At 35.3% G+C, this 16,626-nt stretch overlaps 4 protein-coding genes, 1 non-coding gene and 1 pseudogene across 6 annotated transcripts; 1 reads left to right on the top strand and 5 right to left on the bottom strand.

Annotated features, from left to right (window-relative positions):
- Positions 1 to 70: 70 nt before the first annotated feature.
- dis-3 (putative exosome complex exonuclease RRP44) lies at positions 71 to 9,392 on the bottom strand. The gene is made up of 13 exons (NM_069434.6): positions 9,300 to 9,392; positions 9,056 to 9,252; positions 8,567 to 8,882; positions 8,008 to 8,248; positions 7,346 to 7,784; positions 6,987 to 7,288; positions 6,468 to 6,868; positions 5,446 to 5,610; positions 2,764 to 2,920; positions 1,915 to 2,110; positions 1,277 to 1,397; positions 630 to 756; positions 71 to 359 (listed from the first exon to the last, which is right to left on the bottom strand). The coding sequence occupies exons 1-13, from the start codon at positions 9,384 to 9,386 to the stop codon at positions 223 to 225; spliced, it is 2,886 nt and encodes a 961-aa protein (NP_501835.2). The 5' UTR covers positions 9,387 to 9,392; the 3' UTR covers positions 71 to 222.
- Positions 9,393 to 10,777: 1,385 nt separating this feature from the next.
- On the bottom strand, positions 10,778 to 11,161 carry msp-36 (Major sperm protein 10/36/56/76; the record flags this gene model as incomplete). Its single annotated transcript, NM_001380430.1, has 1 exon — positions 10,778 to 11,161. The coding sequence occupies one exon, from the start codon at positions 11,159 to 11,161 to the stop codon at positions 10,778 to 10,780; it is 384 nt and encodes a 127-aa protein (NP_001366776.1).
- A 161-nt stretch (positions 11,162 to 11,322) lies between these two features.
- Positions 11,323 to 12,397, top strand: C04G2.5 (BTB domain-containing protein). Its single transcript, NM_069432.2, has 6 exons — positions 11,323 to 11,419; positions 11,512 to 11,571; positions 11,622 to 11,755; positions 11,815 to 12,051; positions 12,100 to 12,211; positions 12,259 to 12,397. The coding sequence occupies exons 1-6, from the start codon at positions 11,369 to 11,371 to the stop codon at positions 12,340 to 12,342; spliced, it is 678 nt and encodes a 225-aa protein (NP_501833.1). The 5' UTR covers positions 11,323 to 11,368; the 3' UTR covers positions 12,343 to 12,397.
- A 685-nt stretch (positions 12,398 to 13,082) lies between these two features.
- Positions 13,083 to 13,533, bottom strand: C04G2.3 (annotated as a pseudogene). Its single transcript has one exon. A coding segment is annotated over exon 1 (451 nt).
- A 671-nt stretch (positions 13,534 to 14,204) lies between these two features.
- Positions 14,205 to 15,936, bottom strand: ttbk-5 (non-specific serine/threonine protein kinase). The gene is made up of 6 exons (NM_069431.3): positions 15,793 to 15,936; positions 15,280 to 15,506; positions 14,971 to 15,227; positions 14,605 to 14,918; positions 14,471 to 14,558; positions 14,205 to 14,426 (listed from the first exon to the last, which is right to left on the bottom strand). Exons 1-6 carry the CDS (start codon positions 15,858 to 15,860, stop codon positions 14,259 to 14,261), a joined length of 1,122 nt encoding a protein of 373 aa, NP_501832.1. The 5' UTR covers positions 15,861 to 15,936; the 3' UTR covers positions 14,205 to 14,258.
- On the bottom strand, positions 15,443 to 15,463 carry 21ur-13929. Its single transcript, NR_056505.1, has one exon.
- Positions 15,937 to 16,626: the final 690 nt, after the last annotated feature.

Here is a 16,626-nt window from a genome sequence, read left to right as displayed (position 1 = left end):
TTGACACGTTTCATTAGCCTAAAAGCTTCTCCTTCTAATGGTCGTAAAAGATTTTTCATACGAAAGTCATAAAATGAACAGATTCATTGGGTGACAACAAGGCAAAAATAGGAACATAAAATTAAAACTAACGAAAAAATAAGCCAACAAATAACAGAAAAAATCAACGAATAATCAATTGGAAAAATAAAAATTCGAATAGATAAGTATGTCAAAATCTTCTTAAAGTCCAAGGCCTTCAGAAGAAGAAAGATCAAAATCAACAGAGAGTCCTGGAATGGCTGGTTTAATTAGCTGAAGTTCGACACGTGGACGTTGTTGGTTTTTCTCGTTCACACTGATTCGCACAGTTACCGGTTCTGCAAATATAAAAGTTCGTTGATTTCTGTTTGATACATAAAAATTAAAAAAAAGTTTTACTAGAAAAAAATTAAAGAAACCGATTTTCGACGCTTGCTCTTAAAAATGGACAGATTTCAAAATGAATGAGAGACATGACTGAGTGAGACATCGGCTTGTCTCATTTTTAGACACGTCGCAAACTCATATATCTTGTGTCAATTTTTGAATTTTATCTTGTATATTCGTCAATTCAATGCAAAAGTGTAACTATAATTGCAAAAACCAACCCAATTCTTTGATAACAACATCTCCATTGACTTTGACCGACATTTCCTCTACATCGATAGTTGTACCAGAAGCTGCAGATGTTTGAAGTACGATAATCGATTCGAGACCATATTTTGGAACAAACACCTGAAATTTGAACATATTTTCAATATTTTTCCACATATCTGCAACAGGGGTGTGCGGCAAATCTCAAAATTTGCCGAGCTCGGCAAATTCGGCAAATTTGCCGCACACCCCTGATCTGCAAGCAAACTGATATTACGGAAATCTACCACAGCCCTAATTATTCTAGATTATCTATAACTATAGCCACTAGCGTACTTCTGGTTTCAAATGAGGTCTTTTTCTAGTTATCTATTTGAAAAAAAAAACGTCGTTTTTGTGAATTTTATACCACTCTGCGAAGTCTGAAATCTAACTTCTTTTATTTCTTTCGGTTGAGTAAAAACAAATACCATTAAAAATTCGACTAGCCTAGCTAGGCGCCAGGCGTCTAATGAGGCGGAAAAAAGCTACATGCATACCTCCGAACGCTCAAAAAACACTTGGAATAATACAATGCATTTCAAATAACTTGATTAACAAAAAAATTGAGAAACTGGAACTCTTTCAAATATTTTTCAAAAACTCTTATCTATGTCTGTACCTGAATTCCATTATTCCTGACACCCATCACAAATCCTTCACACGTTTCCACTTTTCCCTTGAAATATCGAACAACGTTCAATTGAACCGATGCGCGACCAGCGTATTGAGCTTGTTTGTGTCTGAAATATTCGTTAACTCATAAGAATGAAGAGAAAATTCTGAAACGCTTAGAAAACTTACTAACTTATTACTATAAGTTCAGTATTTTCAATTCAGGCAGAGACCCTTAAAATTGCTTCAAATGTTCTTGTCCTTTTGAGTTTTCAGAAAAAAGCAAACATTATAGAAGATTTTTGGAAAATGTCACATTAAAAAAAATCTTTAAAATTTCTCAGTGAAAAAGTTTCAGATTAAAAATAAATTAAAATTTTCCAAAAATCTTGAAGAATGTTTGCTTTCTTTTAAACATTCTTAAAACTATCAAAGGCATACAGAAAGCAATATTTGAAGTAATTTTAAGTGCAATTAAAGTAGTGAAGAATGTACTAAAAAATTCAAACTAACTATAAAAAGTGCTCTCTCGAATGATACATTTTATTTGGAATTCCAGGTATAAGTTTAAAAAACTTCCTTGTAGTAGAAATGTGAAACATTATTTTGAATTTCGAGCTCAAAAAAAATCGATGATTCCTTTACCTGTAATTGATGTTTGTACAGATTTTCGTGCATCTTGCTTGATTCAGGAGTCCTGATTGAATATCGTCAGCTCCGATGGCTGCTGCCAAAAGACGGTGAACAATGACGTCAGCATAACGACGAATTGGTGATGTGAAATGTGTGTAAATGGCACATGCGAGCCCGAAATGTTGATATTGTGGCACTGGGACTGTTCCTAAACAATCAAACAATTTGAAACTTTAAAAACTTTTATTTAAATCCGAAATAAATTTAATCCGGACTTTGAACACCCATTAAACTTTGAACACTCATTACCTTTTTAGAGTTACTTACATTTTTGTGGAATTTCGGATCTTACAGAGTCTCAGAATTCGGTACTCAACTTTTAGACCTGTCGAAATATACTTTTTCTGACCGTTGAGATACGGTAAAGCACGCAAAGTGAGAGATTTTTTCTAGAATCAGCCCATTTTTCGAAATTGAAGCCCCATGAATTTTTTGAGAATTTTCATTATTACTTAATTATATACTTAATTTGTTCATTTTGAGTAGAATGAAACAAAAAATATTGGTTAGCCCTCTTTTAAGTATAAAAAAGTGAATTTTTCAAAAAAAAAATCTACAGTACCCCAACAGACATGTGTAGCTTTTCTTTTTTGAATAGGAAATAGTCGTTAAGACCTCGACTAAGGTGAATGGATGTTTCTGTGTCGTCACACAAGCATGACCGATACGGTAGATTTAATGTTTTCAAAACGAAGAATTTCTTCTAAAAATAATTGAAAACATTGTCGTGAGGGATGTAGAGAAACATTTTTTTTGAAAAAAATACTTCTTCTAATTTGATATCCGAAAATCCGTCCTTACCAGCAGAGAAATAGACAGCTTGAGTCATGCAACGAGTCGTGAGCATTCTCAGGAGCCTATTTAACATTGGATTTTTCTTATCGACACATCGATTCAACGAGTCAGCCAACCCTTTTCCACTTTCAACAATAATCTCAAATCCACGATGACGGGCGGCCTGGAAAAATAATTTTAGCAATTCTGAAAAGACTTTTCAATGTCCTTTTTTCACTCGATTTTCGTATAAAAAGTAATCTTTTCTCTATGCTTTTTTTTCAAATTTCAGAACTATCCTAATAAGAAAGAAAAAAAAGAGTTAAGAAAATAGATACAAAACAAATAATTGGCATAAATTTCATTTTAAAAAAAAGTTTTTCTTTCAATTTTTAGTTTTTAATACATCTTCAAAATTTCTGTAACTATACCGTAACCCTACACGACCCACACGTTTTACCTTCAGCACAGCTAGCTGTCAACAGTAACCATCAATTAATAATACGACTCGGAATTTCAACATCTATCGCAACATAAGCAACCCAATTAAATAATCCGTTTTCCCTCATTTTCACTACAATTATCATCATCATTCTTTCCATAAGTTTACACTAGTAACATGTCCATCAAATATTACATGAGAGTTGTATTGAATTGAAATTCTAAAGTCAGATGTCATATGATGAAGAGTTCAAATAATTTTCAAACAACACTGCTCTGGGGGACGAGCAAGTTAGGATTTTAAAAATGTCTGCACGTTTTGCAATTTTGTAGTAATTCTCTTCATGTGTTATTTTCGGAATTTTAAAGTTTTTTGTCGGTCTGTATGCAAGCTCAGAAAATTCAAAATTCATGAAATTCCTAATCACCTTGAACACCAACAAAACGTTGTAAACGACACATTCATAACCCAATGTCAACAACCTGTGAATTCTCCCAAGGCTCCTTTTGGATACCTTCCGATTATGGCTACTCGTCAATTGTTCTTCTACATGCGCGTGTGGATGCGTTCAACCGTATTACTCTCTAATCTGTGAGAGAACTGTGAAGGAACGGGCGGAAGTGTACAGGATTGAGGTCGTAATCCGATGATATTCATATTTTATTAGGGCCAAGAAGGGAATAGGCTTCCGGAGGGAGTTTCTGGTGGGACGGTAAACTTTAGGGATCTACCAGTGGCAAAATTCATTTTTAAAATCACAATAATCATCGAATGGGAGTTTTTCCTAGTTGTAGGCCTTTCATAACGTTTTACACCAAGCCTTCCTTTCTCTCAGACCTCAAATTTTTGATTGAAAAACCAGACCTATATGCTTATAGACCAAAGTTGTTACATAATTCAAATCGAAAAACTTTCAGAAGCCACAGAACTCTATCATGCTCTATATCCAATTCAAAATTCCATGATCATTATTTACCAGTCGAATCATCCATTCTCTCATAAAAACCTATAAACTTCAATCCACAAACATTGAATCAAGGTCATCCGTCGGCTGATGATGCTGTTACTCGGATTACTGTAAAGATACACGAATAGCCGATGTTTTGATGATGAATGAGCAATTATAGGGATGGATGTAGCGAAGATAATTAGCTGGTTGGGGAGAGGGTGAAAATACCCGCGGCTGTCAATAATCGAGAACAACCAACGATTTGATGAATGGGGGTCCACACACAATTTTGACAAGATTTCAACGGCATGCTCGAAACCAAAACTGTTCAAACATTGTTTTTTTAAATCAAAAACTGGTATAATACGTTAAGACCATTTCCAGTATCATTCCTGTGAAAAGTTATGCGTTATGTTATAATAATGAAAGTTTGCCACGTGATTCGGAGATCATACATTTTTCAGGTTTCAAAGTGACAAGTCACCTACTTTGGGGCCAAGAAGTCATCGAGAACTGATCAGCTTAATGGATTTCAGACCTATAGGATATGCCAAAAACATTCAATTCTACCCTTTCTGACGAATTATTCCGGAAATGGTCATCCTTTTTGTCATGTTTTTTACTGTACAAACACGAATGACACAGGCCATCTTGTCAAAAGAAAAAAGCGAGAATTAATCGGTTCTTCGCATAATATGAAGGTCATTCACACATTTCCGGAAAAAAGAAAAAGCATTCGATTGAAATGTTGCTTTTCTGAAGTCAGTGTTCGAATGAAAGCTGGGGATCCTACAGTATTACGTTCATGCTCCAACGAGCAGAGTGGTTTAGGTCTTGAGAGGGAATTGGAGAAAGTAAGTGTAATGACTAATTGAATCAAGAGAGGGTAAAGAAGAAGAAACCGACAATGGAGTTAGACGACTGGCAGAAGAGCTTTTCGAGTGGAAAAAAAATGAAAAGGGGACCTCTGCAGATTAGAAAATTAGAGAATTTTACTTGTAAGTATATTTGGATAAAATTGGAATTATTGGAAAGCAGAAATAGTTATCTAAACTAATAGAAACATTTCAAGATTTGAAGAGACATATAAGTTTTAAGGTTTTTTTTTTGATTTTTCAGTGTATTCAAAATCTTGAATTTTGACGACAAAGGTTTGGAAGCACTTTCGATTAGAACTATTAAAATTGATATATTTTTAGTTGAGAAATTTTAAATTTTAGAACATTTCTCATCAGTTTTCAGACTGTTTTAACCCATCTATATAATTTTCAAAACTATAATTTTTGTTTTTAATTTTTCTTCTTAGATTTGTTTATACCTCAACCAATGGCTTATAGCTCTCCTTCAACGGAACGGGATGCCTTCTTAAAAGTGCACAATCTGGATATTCCTCAAGAATTTTCTCGGCAACGGAGATATTTGCGAGAAGCATGAATTCTTCAACCATTGAATGTGTGTCCAAATGCTGCTTTTCCATTACTTTCTGAAAAATTATTCAGCTATGAAAAATTTTAAAAGATTTTAAACAGCGCCTCATTGATGCACACTTGCTTTTAAAAATTTGCTCGTTGGAAATTATCATATATTAAAAGAATTTTCGAATTTCGTCGGATTTCACTCGATTTTCCCTGTTTAAAATCATGTTTTTCTGGTTATACTCCATTGGTGAAATTTAGAGCACATTTATACAAAACATTGCGATTTTCTACGATTATTAAACACAATTCGTTTTTCACATACATCTTTTGCACAATAAATATGTAAGTTTTTGATCATTTTTGATCAGCAACAGCATACATAAGCCAAGTATCTCAGACAACCCCATTTTTCATCTAATTCGAAAATAGCCACATCTAATAAGAAATTAACCACATCTAATTAGAAAAGGATTTTCTAATTAGAAAGGATGCATATCTAATTAGAAAACACGCACACCACATCTAATTAGAAGGGATGCTCGTCGAATTAGAAACAATGCGCGTCGAATTAGAAAAAAAGCATGCCGAACTGGTGCGCGTTAGTTCATCCTATTTTTCTAATTAGATGAGAAATAGGGTTGTCTGAGTATTTTTAAAACAAATTTCACAAAACTCCCAAGAAATGTTTTCAAATAAAAATCATTTTGAGGGATATTGCCTGATCTAAATCATTTTTATTGGTTTAAAATGGTTTAAAAGTTAGCAAAAAAGAACTGGAAATTTCGCAAGCGCGCTCTAATGAGAGATTACTGTAATAATCTAAATGAAAATCAGTTTCTAGGTCGCTCTGTTGTATAAAATATATTTCTTCTTTGAATTTGAATATAACTTTTTTTTTTGTAATATTTTTTAAATTTTAAACCTTTGGTGTTCTGGACTCCCAATCCATATCAAAGCGAACTTCACTCGATGCCAACGTCAATGCTCCATTTCCAGTTCTTCTCGCATTCAAAACTTTCGACAATTTCATCAATCCACGTAATCCCAATGCCACGTCATTCTGCTCTTTTGGATCGTCAATAATCTCTTGTGCCTTCTCATAAGTCAATGCAGCTTTTGATTTAATTAGAGATTTGTGATATTTAACTGATTGTATATCAGCACTAGAAGTCATTGTCCAAATACACGAAAATGCATAACGCTCTTCTTCTCCGCGAAGTGAGCACAAATTGGAACTGAGCAGACATGGAAGCATATCGATACGACGATCACAAAGGTATACTGTAGTTCCACGTAATGCTGCTTCATCGTCGATTGCGGTTCCTAAACGTAGGAAATTTTGGTTCTTTTTTTGAAAATAAATGAGGTTTTATTCGAACCTCAAAGGACAAACATTTTTTTTAGTAAAACTTGAATTTTTAAATAATTTCAGTATATTTACCTGGTCTAACAAAATGCGTGACATCTGCAATATGAACTCCAACTTCGAAAAGATCCTCTCCAATTTGTTTACAGTGTAATGCGTCGTCAATATCTGTACATCCAAGTGGATCAACTGAACAAATTGTTAAATCTCTCAAATCAACACGTGGTAGAGGGCCGCGGTTTTCAGTGAGATCTGGTTCCCATTCTTCACGTGGTAGACAATCAAGAACAGATTCTGAGAATGGAGCATGTGGAATATCATGTTCGAGAAGGAGAACCTCATTTTCAGTTTCACGGGATCCCATCTCTCCGATTGATCTGAAAACAACAGTCATTCCGTTAAAATATTTCAAGATTTTCTGAAATTTCACATACCTGACGTAATGTCCAAGTGGATACTTGGAATCTCTTGGCCAGTGATCAATAGCCACCACAATTCTCTGCTGTGATAAAGTTTCAGCCTGTTCCGTCTCGATTCGAATTCTTGGAATAAGTCGTTCAGCTGGACAGAACAAGTGTCTTCTGGCTCCTTTCACTGTACTTGGCAGCAACATTCCACAATATTCACGCCAATTTCTTTTGATAATTCCAACAACTTTTGCAGTTGAAACAGTCATTTTCTTCGACTTTTTAGCTTTTGGCTCATCGTTCTCGTCATCATTCTCCTCGTCTTCATTTCCCATGTCATCTGCAGTTTTAACATATTCTTCAACGTCACGGAGTCGAATTTTCTTCTCTGGAGCAGTCCATTGGTCTTCTGGCAAAAGTTGAACTGCGACGGTATCTCCATTGACGGCACGATTGCAATTATTTCCTAAAATTCGAAATAAAAATTTTATTATTCAGAGAATTGGAATTTTTGGAAAAATTTCACCTTTTTTAAAAATATAATTTCAGAGTTGTTTCGCTCAAAATGACCGAAAACCACCTAATTTCGTTATAAAAAAGTTTTTTTAAAATTCTCAGCAAAAAGTAATGACTTGTGTGAAAAATTTGGTTGGTTTTCGAAAATAAATATTTCAACTAAATTCAAGCACCTGTGATGAACCAAGATGTTAACTGATCATCAATAATAACAGTAGCTTCGCGATAATTTTCTCTTGAAACACTGAAATTTCCTCTTTTGATCGTTCCACTGGCAATTCCCTCCATAATTCTATCATGCGATAGATATTCATCGAAAATTTGTTTCTCATTTCCATTTCCAGAGCTTTCATACGCAGCCATTTGATCCAAAAGTGCTTGTTTTCCTGGATCCTCCAAATTTTGTATGTATTCCTGAAAATTTGGAGATTTTTTCTTTTTCTACGGGGTTACTGGATCATTTTTCAAACTTTATTGTACTTTATTATACAATTTTTGATTAAGGATCATGATTTTTAGTTGAATAAAAGTTTAGTTACGGCGAAAATATGTTAAAGAGGTGTATATTTTAGGGTTTTTGGCTGAAATAGTCTGAAACTAGCTCGGAACGACAGAATTTCATTATGAGTCTTAAGAAATCAAAAATTTTCTTTTAACAAAATTTGGCTCTTTTTCGAAATTTCGCCAGTTTCAGAAAAGATCCACAGAGTTTTGAACTTTTCGACTATTAACCTTTAAATACATCACGTGTTGGTAGTGATTTTCCATTCTTTTTTTCGAATCTTCATCAAAAACTAAGACAACAGGAGCCACGTTATGCTTCTGCCAATGAGTTTTCAAGTAAAGAGCTGTTGAAAGTAGAAGCTCTTCGCCACGACTCAAATCCTCAAATTTCGATGATTCGGAGAAGGTCTCGCAGTGAAATTCGTTCATGAACACGTGAAATCTGTCTTTCGCATCTTCATAACACAAAGAATTCATTTTCTTGTAGGCTGGTACAGCTTTTGCTTTGACTCCTTCCCATACAGTCTGGGTTACGATGAGATCTCTGAAAATTAAATATAATTTATTATTTTACAGAGTTTTTAATTGAAACTAGATGTTTGTTACAATCCCGACAACTTCTAAAAACTGAATTTGGAGCAACAAATTAAGAATTTAATAATTGGACAGTAGAACCATCTACATTTAAATGATTCCGCTGTAATTTTAATTCATTACCTCAATAAAGACGAATCAAACAAATCGTAGAATCTGATTAATGATGTGGAATCCACAATCAGCGCGTGCCTTCCAACTTTCGCATTTCTTACGGGATTTTCAATTTTTAACAGCGGATTTGTGCCGAAATCCTTGCAGGTTCCACATTGAGCAAGTCCACATGAAAGATCATTTCGTAGATATCTTTCTTCGGCTCTCTGCAAAATTTTAATTGGGTTAGGTGATTTCGGAGAGGTTTTCTCACTTTATAGACTTTCCCCGAGCGATTTTGGAAGTAAGTCGTGTGCAAAGCGACGGAATGAATTCCACTTTGTTTGACGTTCAAATCCATACCTTCAAATAATGAAAATACGTGTGAAAAACAAATAAAATCGCACGAATCAGGTGAAAAATGAAGGAAAAACTATTTTATTCGAAGAAAAACTCAGTGTACATTTACGGTGAACAACACGCGCGAGTGGAACATCGGAGTGTCGTAGGCACTACGAAAACGAACACTTCGAACAACACTGCCATCGCAGCTGCGAGGAAAAATGAAATGAAAAGGAAGAATATATCTAAATAGAGTATGGCTAAAATCATGAAAACGGAAGTTTAAACATCTAAAATAGATAATCGGGTAGGAAACATGATTATCTAGGGCCTCATAACCTTAAAAAATAATGCTCAAAACGTTTTTAGATTTTTGAAAATTTTTCAGTCATAGATTTGGTAAATTGCCAAACTTTTTTGTCTTACAAAATTTAATGCGGATGAAACTAAATAATCGCCACTTTTTGATTTTTTTTCATGTATGTAGACACAGCACTGTCCTCAAGGATGAAATCTGACCAGACTTTAAAATGTTAAATTTGTCAAGATGCAAAATATTTATTGTTTTAATGTTAATTTTTGGAAGCAATAAGAACAATAAAAACATTAAGCGAAATATAGAATCTCATTATTGAAAAAAAACGGGTAAGAACATGATAATGAAATACATATCTCGATGGACTTCCATAAGATGTTTAAGAATCGGTTACTGTAGAATTTGGAGTTGAAGAATTGGTTCTACCCAGATAAATTGAAATGTCTTCAGATCCATTAAACTTTGTATGTGATCTTGATCTTCTTCGTTCCCGTATTCTAAAATTAAAATACCTCCAATTTGGATATTTTTCTTCATTATATAATTTTTATCGAAAATTCGAAAATTTACTAAACCCAGCATAGAATTCAATACCAAGGCTTTCATCTAGAGAAAATTTGAATTCGGAATTTCAAATAGAAAAATACATAGCAGAGCTGAGACATTATATACCAGGGATCTTTCCTTTTTCGAAAATTCGAAAATTTACTCGAACCAATCAATAAAGTATTTTTCTCTCATATCAGCAAAAAAAGTTGTGATCGGTTCACTTGTTAATTTCTTTGATTTGTAAGAAAAATACACCCTCCTCGACCTTTACGGAGCAAAACAGCTTTCAGGTTTTGGAGAGATGGGCTGGGTTAGTAGTATGGTTGGGTAGTCTTCTGAACTGAATGACTACTGGAAGATTAAGGTAGGATTACTATAGTTCCAAACGATTTACAATAAATCCCGGATGCTTATGTTAAGGGCATCGATGGAACACAAAACTTGTTCGCTTGAGTATTAATATATATTCAATTTGCAGATTAAAACAGAAAAACAGAACATATACTTGAAAAAAGTTTATTGTTAAGAAACCCAGTTCACACATCCTATGGATTGTACTCGATTGGAAGGTTCTTGCGACGAACCATACCGTCTCCCTGGAACCATTCACGACGGAATTGCTTGGCAGCTCCATCCGGGGTGTTGGTCCACTCAACAGTGATACGGTCGTTGTTGGTATCCTCTTGTCCGAAGGCGAAAGCATCGCAGGAAACAGCAAGAAGCACAGCTTCCTTTGGATCGAGAACTCCACATGGTGGATCAACTCCAAGTCTCTTCATATTGGTGGTCTTGATACCATATCCAATACGACGAGCCGATGAGTTGATCACCTTGATGTGATAGGTGTGCTTGTCATCGTATGGAGCATTAAAGACGATCTTCGCGTTTGGTTGGGTTTGGATGTCTCCTGGTGGGACGGATTGGGCCATGGTCGTTCGATGAAGGAGTTATGAAAACTCTATGAAGATTATGGCAAAATATTCTCAATTTATAGCAACCTTCTTATCACTGTCCCAGATCTATAGACTACAAAACGTGGAAAAGGGTAATGAGATTTCACGGGGAAATTTAAAGTTTATTCGGGAAAATTCCCGATGATATTATTCATTACTTCATTCTCTCGTCTTGTTTCAAAAATGGATAATCACGACGATAAGTCAAAATCAGATCGTTTCTGTGATATAAATGTGAGTTTATTCAATTATAACATTCAGTTAGAACCAGTTCAAGTCTAGAAGCTTAATAAAAATTTTTTAATAAAAATTTTGATATTTTATAGAACAACATGACTACTCAATTTGATAGGCTATCAATAAATTCAGACGCTTCTTTGGTAATAGTGAGTTGAACTTGAATTTTTTATTTGAATAGCACTAACAAATTTTCCAGACTTCGTCGAGACTGGCTATGCAAGGAGCCGATGAGACCTCTGATTGGACACCAAATAAATATTCCTGGTTTAAGCTCGTTACCCCAAACCCGGTGGAAACACGTGTAGTTCAACAAAAAGCACAAATGAAAGGGTAAGTGAGCAAAACCGACATTCAGATCATCTCTAAGACTTCCAAAAATAACATTTCAGACTAAAAATCCATAAAATGGTGCACAACTTTATTCCGTCAAGGAAACAAGGATATCTTGGATACTACAACTTCGACGTCAAAAGCTATGAGGAGTCTGAGAAGGCCAGGAATTTATTCCCAACAGACTTTGTTGATGCCTTCTGTTGTCAACATCTTCTTGGAAAGAACGAGCAAGAATTTGTCTTCCATGCGGTTAACGAAAATGATCTGAAGATTCTCTGTTGCATTGCAACATAGTAAGTATTATTAGGGTTTTCGAACATTATAAAGACTGCCAGTTTCAGTTGCAAGGAAACGAAGCTGGACGCACCGTTGGATCCAATGCAGCACCTCAACAACCTCAACTTGTTCTACGAAGCGATTAATAATGAGAGGGCATTCATTATTATGAAAGATGTAAAGTTTTTTTGAATTTTATTGAGAAAAACAACTATACTTTTCAGTTCATGTCAGATAATGGGATGAAGTATCTTTGTCGACTCAAGAAGGACATCACCGACATTCGTGACAGAAGAAACAATAACTGAACTCGAATAATGAATTCAGAGAATTTAAACTTAATAAACTTGATTTTCTACAAATTATTCTTTGGCATTTGAAATAGCGAGCCTCTCTAGGAAACGCGGCCGCCTCTCGACTGTTTGGTGAAGTCAGCACAGAACTAAAATTGTTTCTGGTGCGTAGTTGAGTACAAGAATACAAGTTTTTTGTACTCTACCAGAGTTCAAAAATTGATTTTACAAAGTCGAACTTTTTTTTCAATATAAAACTAAAACATTGGATTGTGTAAACAATGAGCCCATTTTCAGATGGCTATAGAAAGGCTAGAAACGAAGATTTTGCAACAATTCATAGCACGTTCGATGCACCATGACAGGATCTTCAATAAAACTATAACAAATCAAAAAGTTAGGAGTCAATTTTTTTTTTCAATATAAAACTAAAACATTGGATTGTGTAAATAATGAGCCCTTTTTTGGGATGAAAAAATTCGCAAAAAATTTTCCCGTGGTGAAGAGTTGAACTCATCAACAAAAATAACCAAAAAATGAAATAAATCAATTCGGTTGAAAAATGTACAGAAGGATTACTAATGAAAGCGATTCGTGAAGGCACTTGTGTTACTTTTTGAAGTTTCTTGAAATTAGGAAAACTGCGAGAGATGTCTGCAGAAATTATTAGACGTGGAATTATCGAAGAATCATTGGAGAGATCTAATGGAACATCTCAAGTGAGTGTACTTTTTGTTTCAAAGAAAGAACAAGCATGCCTAAAATACTATTTTATTTCACAAGGGCTCTATGGGTTGTACTCAATTGGGAGGTTCTTGCGACGAACCATACCGTCTCCCTGGAACCATTCACGACGGAATTGCTTGGCAGCTCCATCCGGGGTGTTGGCCCACTCAACAGTGATACGGTCGTTGTTGGTATCCTCTTGTCCGAAGGCGAAAGCATCGCAGGAAACAGCAAGAAGCACAGCTTCCTTTGGGTCGAGAACTCCACATGGTGAACTCCACACAACTCCACATCAACTCCAAGTCTCTTCATATTGGTGGTCTTGATACCATATCCAATACGACGAGCCGATGAGTTGATCACCTTGATGTGGTAGGTGTGCTTGTCATCGTATGGAGCATTGAAGACGATCTTGGTACCCGGTTGGGTTTGGATGTCTCCTGGTGGGACGGATTGGGCCACGGTCGTTCGATGAAGGAGTTATGAGAACTCTATGAAGATTATGGCAAAATCTTCCAAATTTATAGCAACCTTCTTATCACTGTCCCAGATCTTTGCCCTAGAAACGTCACTTAGAGTTCACATGTTTAATAAACTTTTGAAAATCCGTGACACTTGCATTCCAATTGTAATAATAACAATGTAAATCATTCAAAATACTAAAATAATGTTTTAACTATTAAATTAAACGTGAGCCTTTTAACTAGCTCCTCCCACTCCATTAATTTCTTTTTGCAATCATTGCTATCAATAAAGGGAGCGAGCGGTCTATTCGTTTGAGTTTTACAATGTTTTTGTTGTGAAACAATACCATATTAATTGATTTATGTTGTTTTACATTTCCAAGTTCAGGGAAAAAACTCCAAAACCAAGATTATTGTCCCGTTACTTCATTTATCAACTTTATGAAACTACTTAATTAAAACTACTTAATTAAAAATCTTGGTTTTGGAGTTTTGATTTTATAACATTTTAACGTCTTCGAGTTGTCAAAATTGAAAGCAATAAAATGAAATTGTGCCTACTCAGACAATTTTTAATCGGACAATTGGAACAAGCCCGAAATTATTTTCAATTGTTGGTTTGAATTGACCACCCGACTTTGAAATCTTTCGGGTATGTTAAAGACCAGTTTGTAACAAATAAAACAAGAAATTATCACAAGTCATTTTATTGGAATCAAACACAAGTTATCTTCTTCATCTCTATTTCTTTTGATTCACCGATCTTCCCTTATCACTCTTCAGAGCATCCCCTTGTTGAGTTGACTCCGCAGCACATTTGTCCATGGGAGGTGGTCCATTGATTCCGATTTTGTCCAGTTTGAAGAAACGACCGTCTGGATTTTCCCAATCCGCCGGAGAGATTGATGGCTGAAAGAGAATGTATAGGAAGAGATATCTCAAGCAAGCTATACATCTGGATCCGAAGTTTCCCAATCGAAGCGAGAGCTTGTAGTCTGTCCTTCATTAAGCATCACTTGCCAAAGAGCTTTGAACACCAAACTGAAAATCTTCTTTTTTTTTTAAATATTTTGTTTTTTCAACTCACAGATAATCCGGTCTCATGTAACAGTCAAGTGTACGAAAGTGAGGAATGATGTCACACATACAAGGAGGCATGTTCAACATAACATCTTGATCTGTCATTATCATTTTCATTGCTTCAACCTCTTCTCTCTTCTGAACATTCTGCCATGGAAGCCCTCCATTAAGCTCGATGAGCACGAAGAGTAGAGACCAGATATCGTCGACTCGACCTTGTTCTTTACGAAAATGGACATTTGGGGACGTGTAACGAAGTGTTCCACGGAATTCTGCAGTTCCACGAGCACGACGAGCACTCCAAGTTTTTGATGACTCGCTCTGGAAAAGGTATAACTATTCCAATTATAAAATTCCTCGATGTACAACTCACAAACTTGGCAAAAGATCTTGCTAGCCCAAAGTCCAAAATGTGAACAATTCTAGCTCTTTCCTTGTCATCCTCATTACCCATCATGAAATTCTGCGGCTTAATGTCTCTGTGGACAAATCCACAGTCGTGCATGTATTTAAGCCCGTACAGACATTGAATTCCAATCCGGGACCATGTGCCACGTGTGAATCTCTCCTTGGGTCGTTTGTTCTTCAGACACTTCAAGTTCTTGCCGAGAAGTGTCATTACCATGTAACCTGAAGAATACAAATGTTTTTCTGAAAATTTATTATATATTTTTAAACTAACAATACTTCTTCCGTTTTCCTGAAAGAAGAAGTTTCGGCACATGAATCACCGATTCTCCATCGTTCAATTTTCTGAGAATCAACGCTTCCAACTTGATTGCAGATCCTCCTTCCATATCGTTCGATTCTGCTTTCAATGCGAATCGCTTGCCACTATTATCTCTCACGAGGTAAACTTGACCAAATCCTCCTTCGTCCAAAGATTTTTCTATTGTATACGAACCGAAACTGTAAATTAGAGATTGTAGGAGACACGTAGGAATCAGGCCACTATAAATCAAATTGGCATACTGCTCAAGTATAAACCAATTTGTTTGAATGTAGATGGGCAGAGCAACAAGATTTTGGATTTTGCTACGTGTTCGCCAAAAGGAAAAACTCAGCCGCGCTCATTAAATAGGTAAGAGCATTTTCACTGGACTGTCTCTAAAACTCCACTTTGGGCAAGTTTCCAAATGATGCAGTGAGCAAAACCCTCGTAGGAAAATGTGTGATTTTCCGATAAAAAACTAACCGTTTGCCAATTTTAAAACGAACATTGTCCATTGGATCCTTTTCCTCTTCTTTCTTATCGACAGCCATTATTATTTCTATCGGCTACTTTTTTCTTTTTAGCTGCCTTCTGCTACGCGGAGAATTGGAAATTTTCGAAACTGATTTTGAATATCGATTCTGATTGTATTTCTGATAAAGACGTGGAAAGTTCGAAGGGTCGGATTACGGGGTATTTCAAAGGTTACACGACTTAAATTTAAATAGTTTTATCTATTCTCGTTGGCACGAAGTATATCTAGGCAATCGTGACGAAGGAAACCTTTGACGTTTGTGTAGAGAAAAGCAAACTATTCTGGAACACTTCAAAAGATCTCTAAAATACAAATATCGAATTTGTATTTTTGTATGAAAAAGTGGATTAAAAGGGTGTTCGCTTCGAGAAAGATACAAAATGCTGAAATTAGTATATAGAAGTTCCTAAAGTTTGAAAGCAGAGCCAAGCGTTACTGAATTTGGAAAAAGGAAATTTCCTGCATAGGTGAAGCCTAATAGGTGAAATGGATGTAACATGAAAATGTTCTAAAACATTTTCACCGTAAAATTTAGGTAGGCGGGAAGGTCCTGTTGTGCCCATATAGGCTTATGATCTCTCTGAAAAACTCTCTGAACTTTGAATTTCTCCAGAATGTTTTTGGTTTCTGATCGATAAATGTTTACTGGTTGTTGATGTTTGTAAAAGTCCTGCAAATTCTAGAAAATTCTCAAACTCTTTTTCTTATTTTCATGAGAAAACCGAAACTTTGAAGTACATAAGCAAAGAGTTGCGTTGTTATTTTAATCTTTTGAACCTATT

The sequence above is a fragment of the Caenorhabditis elegans genome, chromosome IV (assembly GCF_000002985.6).
Source record: "Caenorhabditis elegans chromosome IV".
Classification (NCBI taxonomy): Eukaryota; Metazoa; Nematoda; class Chromadorea; order Rhabditida; family Rhabditidae; genus Caenorhabditis; species Caenorhabditis elegans.
Note: the sequence above shows the minus strand (reverse complement) of the source record. Positions and strands in the feature narration are given on the sequence as shown.

Coding starts and splice junctions, on each gene's coding strand:
- dis-3 (NM_069434.6), bottom strand. CDS start 9,386: ATGGATTTGAACGTCAAACAAAGTGGAATTCATTCCGTCGCTTTGCAC. Junction 9,253..9,299: donor GCTCGGGGAAAGTCTATAAA/GTGAGAAAACCT, acceptor AAAATTTTGCAG/AGAGCCGAAGAAAGATATCT. Junction 757..1,276: donor TCAGGAATAATGGAATTCAG/GTACAGACATAG, acceptor TTCAAATTTCAG/GTGTTTGTTCCAAAATATGG.
- C04G2.5 (NM_069432.2), top strand. CDS start 11,369: ATGGATAATCACGACGATAAGTCAAAATCAGATCGTTTCTGTGATATA. Junction 11,420..11,511: donor ATCGTTTCTGTGATATAAAT/GTGAGTTTATTC, acceptor GATATTTTATAG/AACAACATGACTACTCAATT. Junction 11,572..11,621: donor CAGACGCTTCTTTGGTAATA/GTGAGTTGAACT, acceptor CAAATTTTCCAG/ACTTCGTCGAGACTGGCTAT.
- ttbk-5 (NM_069431.3), bottom strand. CDS start 15,860: ATGGCTGTCGATAAGAAAGAAGAGGAAAAGGATCCAATGGACAATGTT. Junction 15,228..15,279: donor AGGAAAACGGAAGAAGTATT/GTTAGTTTAAAA, acceptor TGTATTCTTCAG/GTTACATGGTAATGACACTT. Junction 14,427..14,470: donor GGGAAACTTCGGATCCAGAT/GTATAGCTTGCT, acceptor ATTCTCTTTCAG/CCATCAATCTCTCCGGCGGA.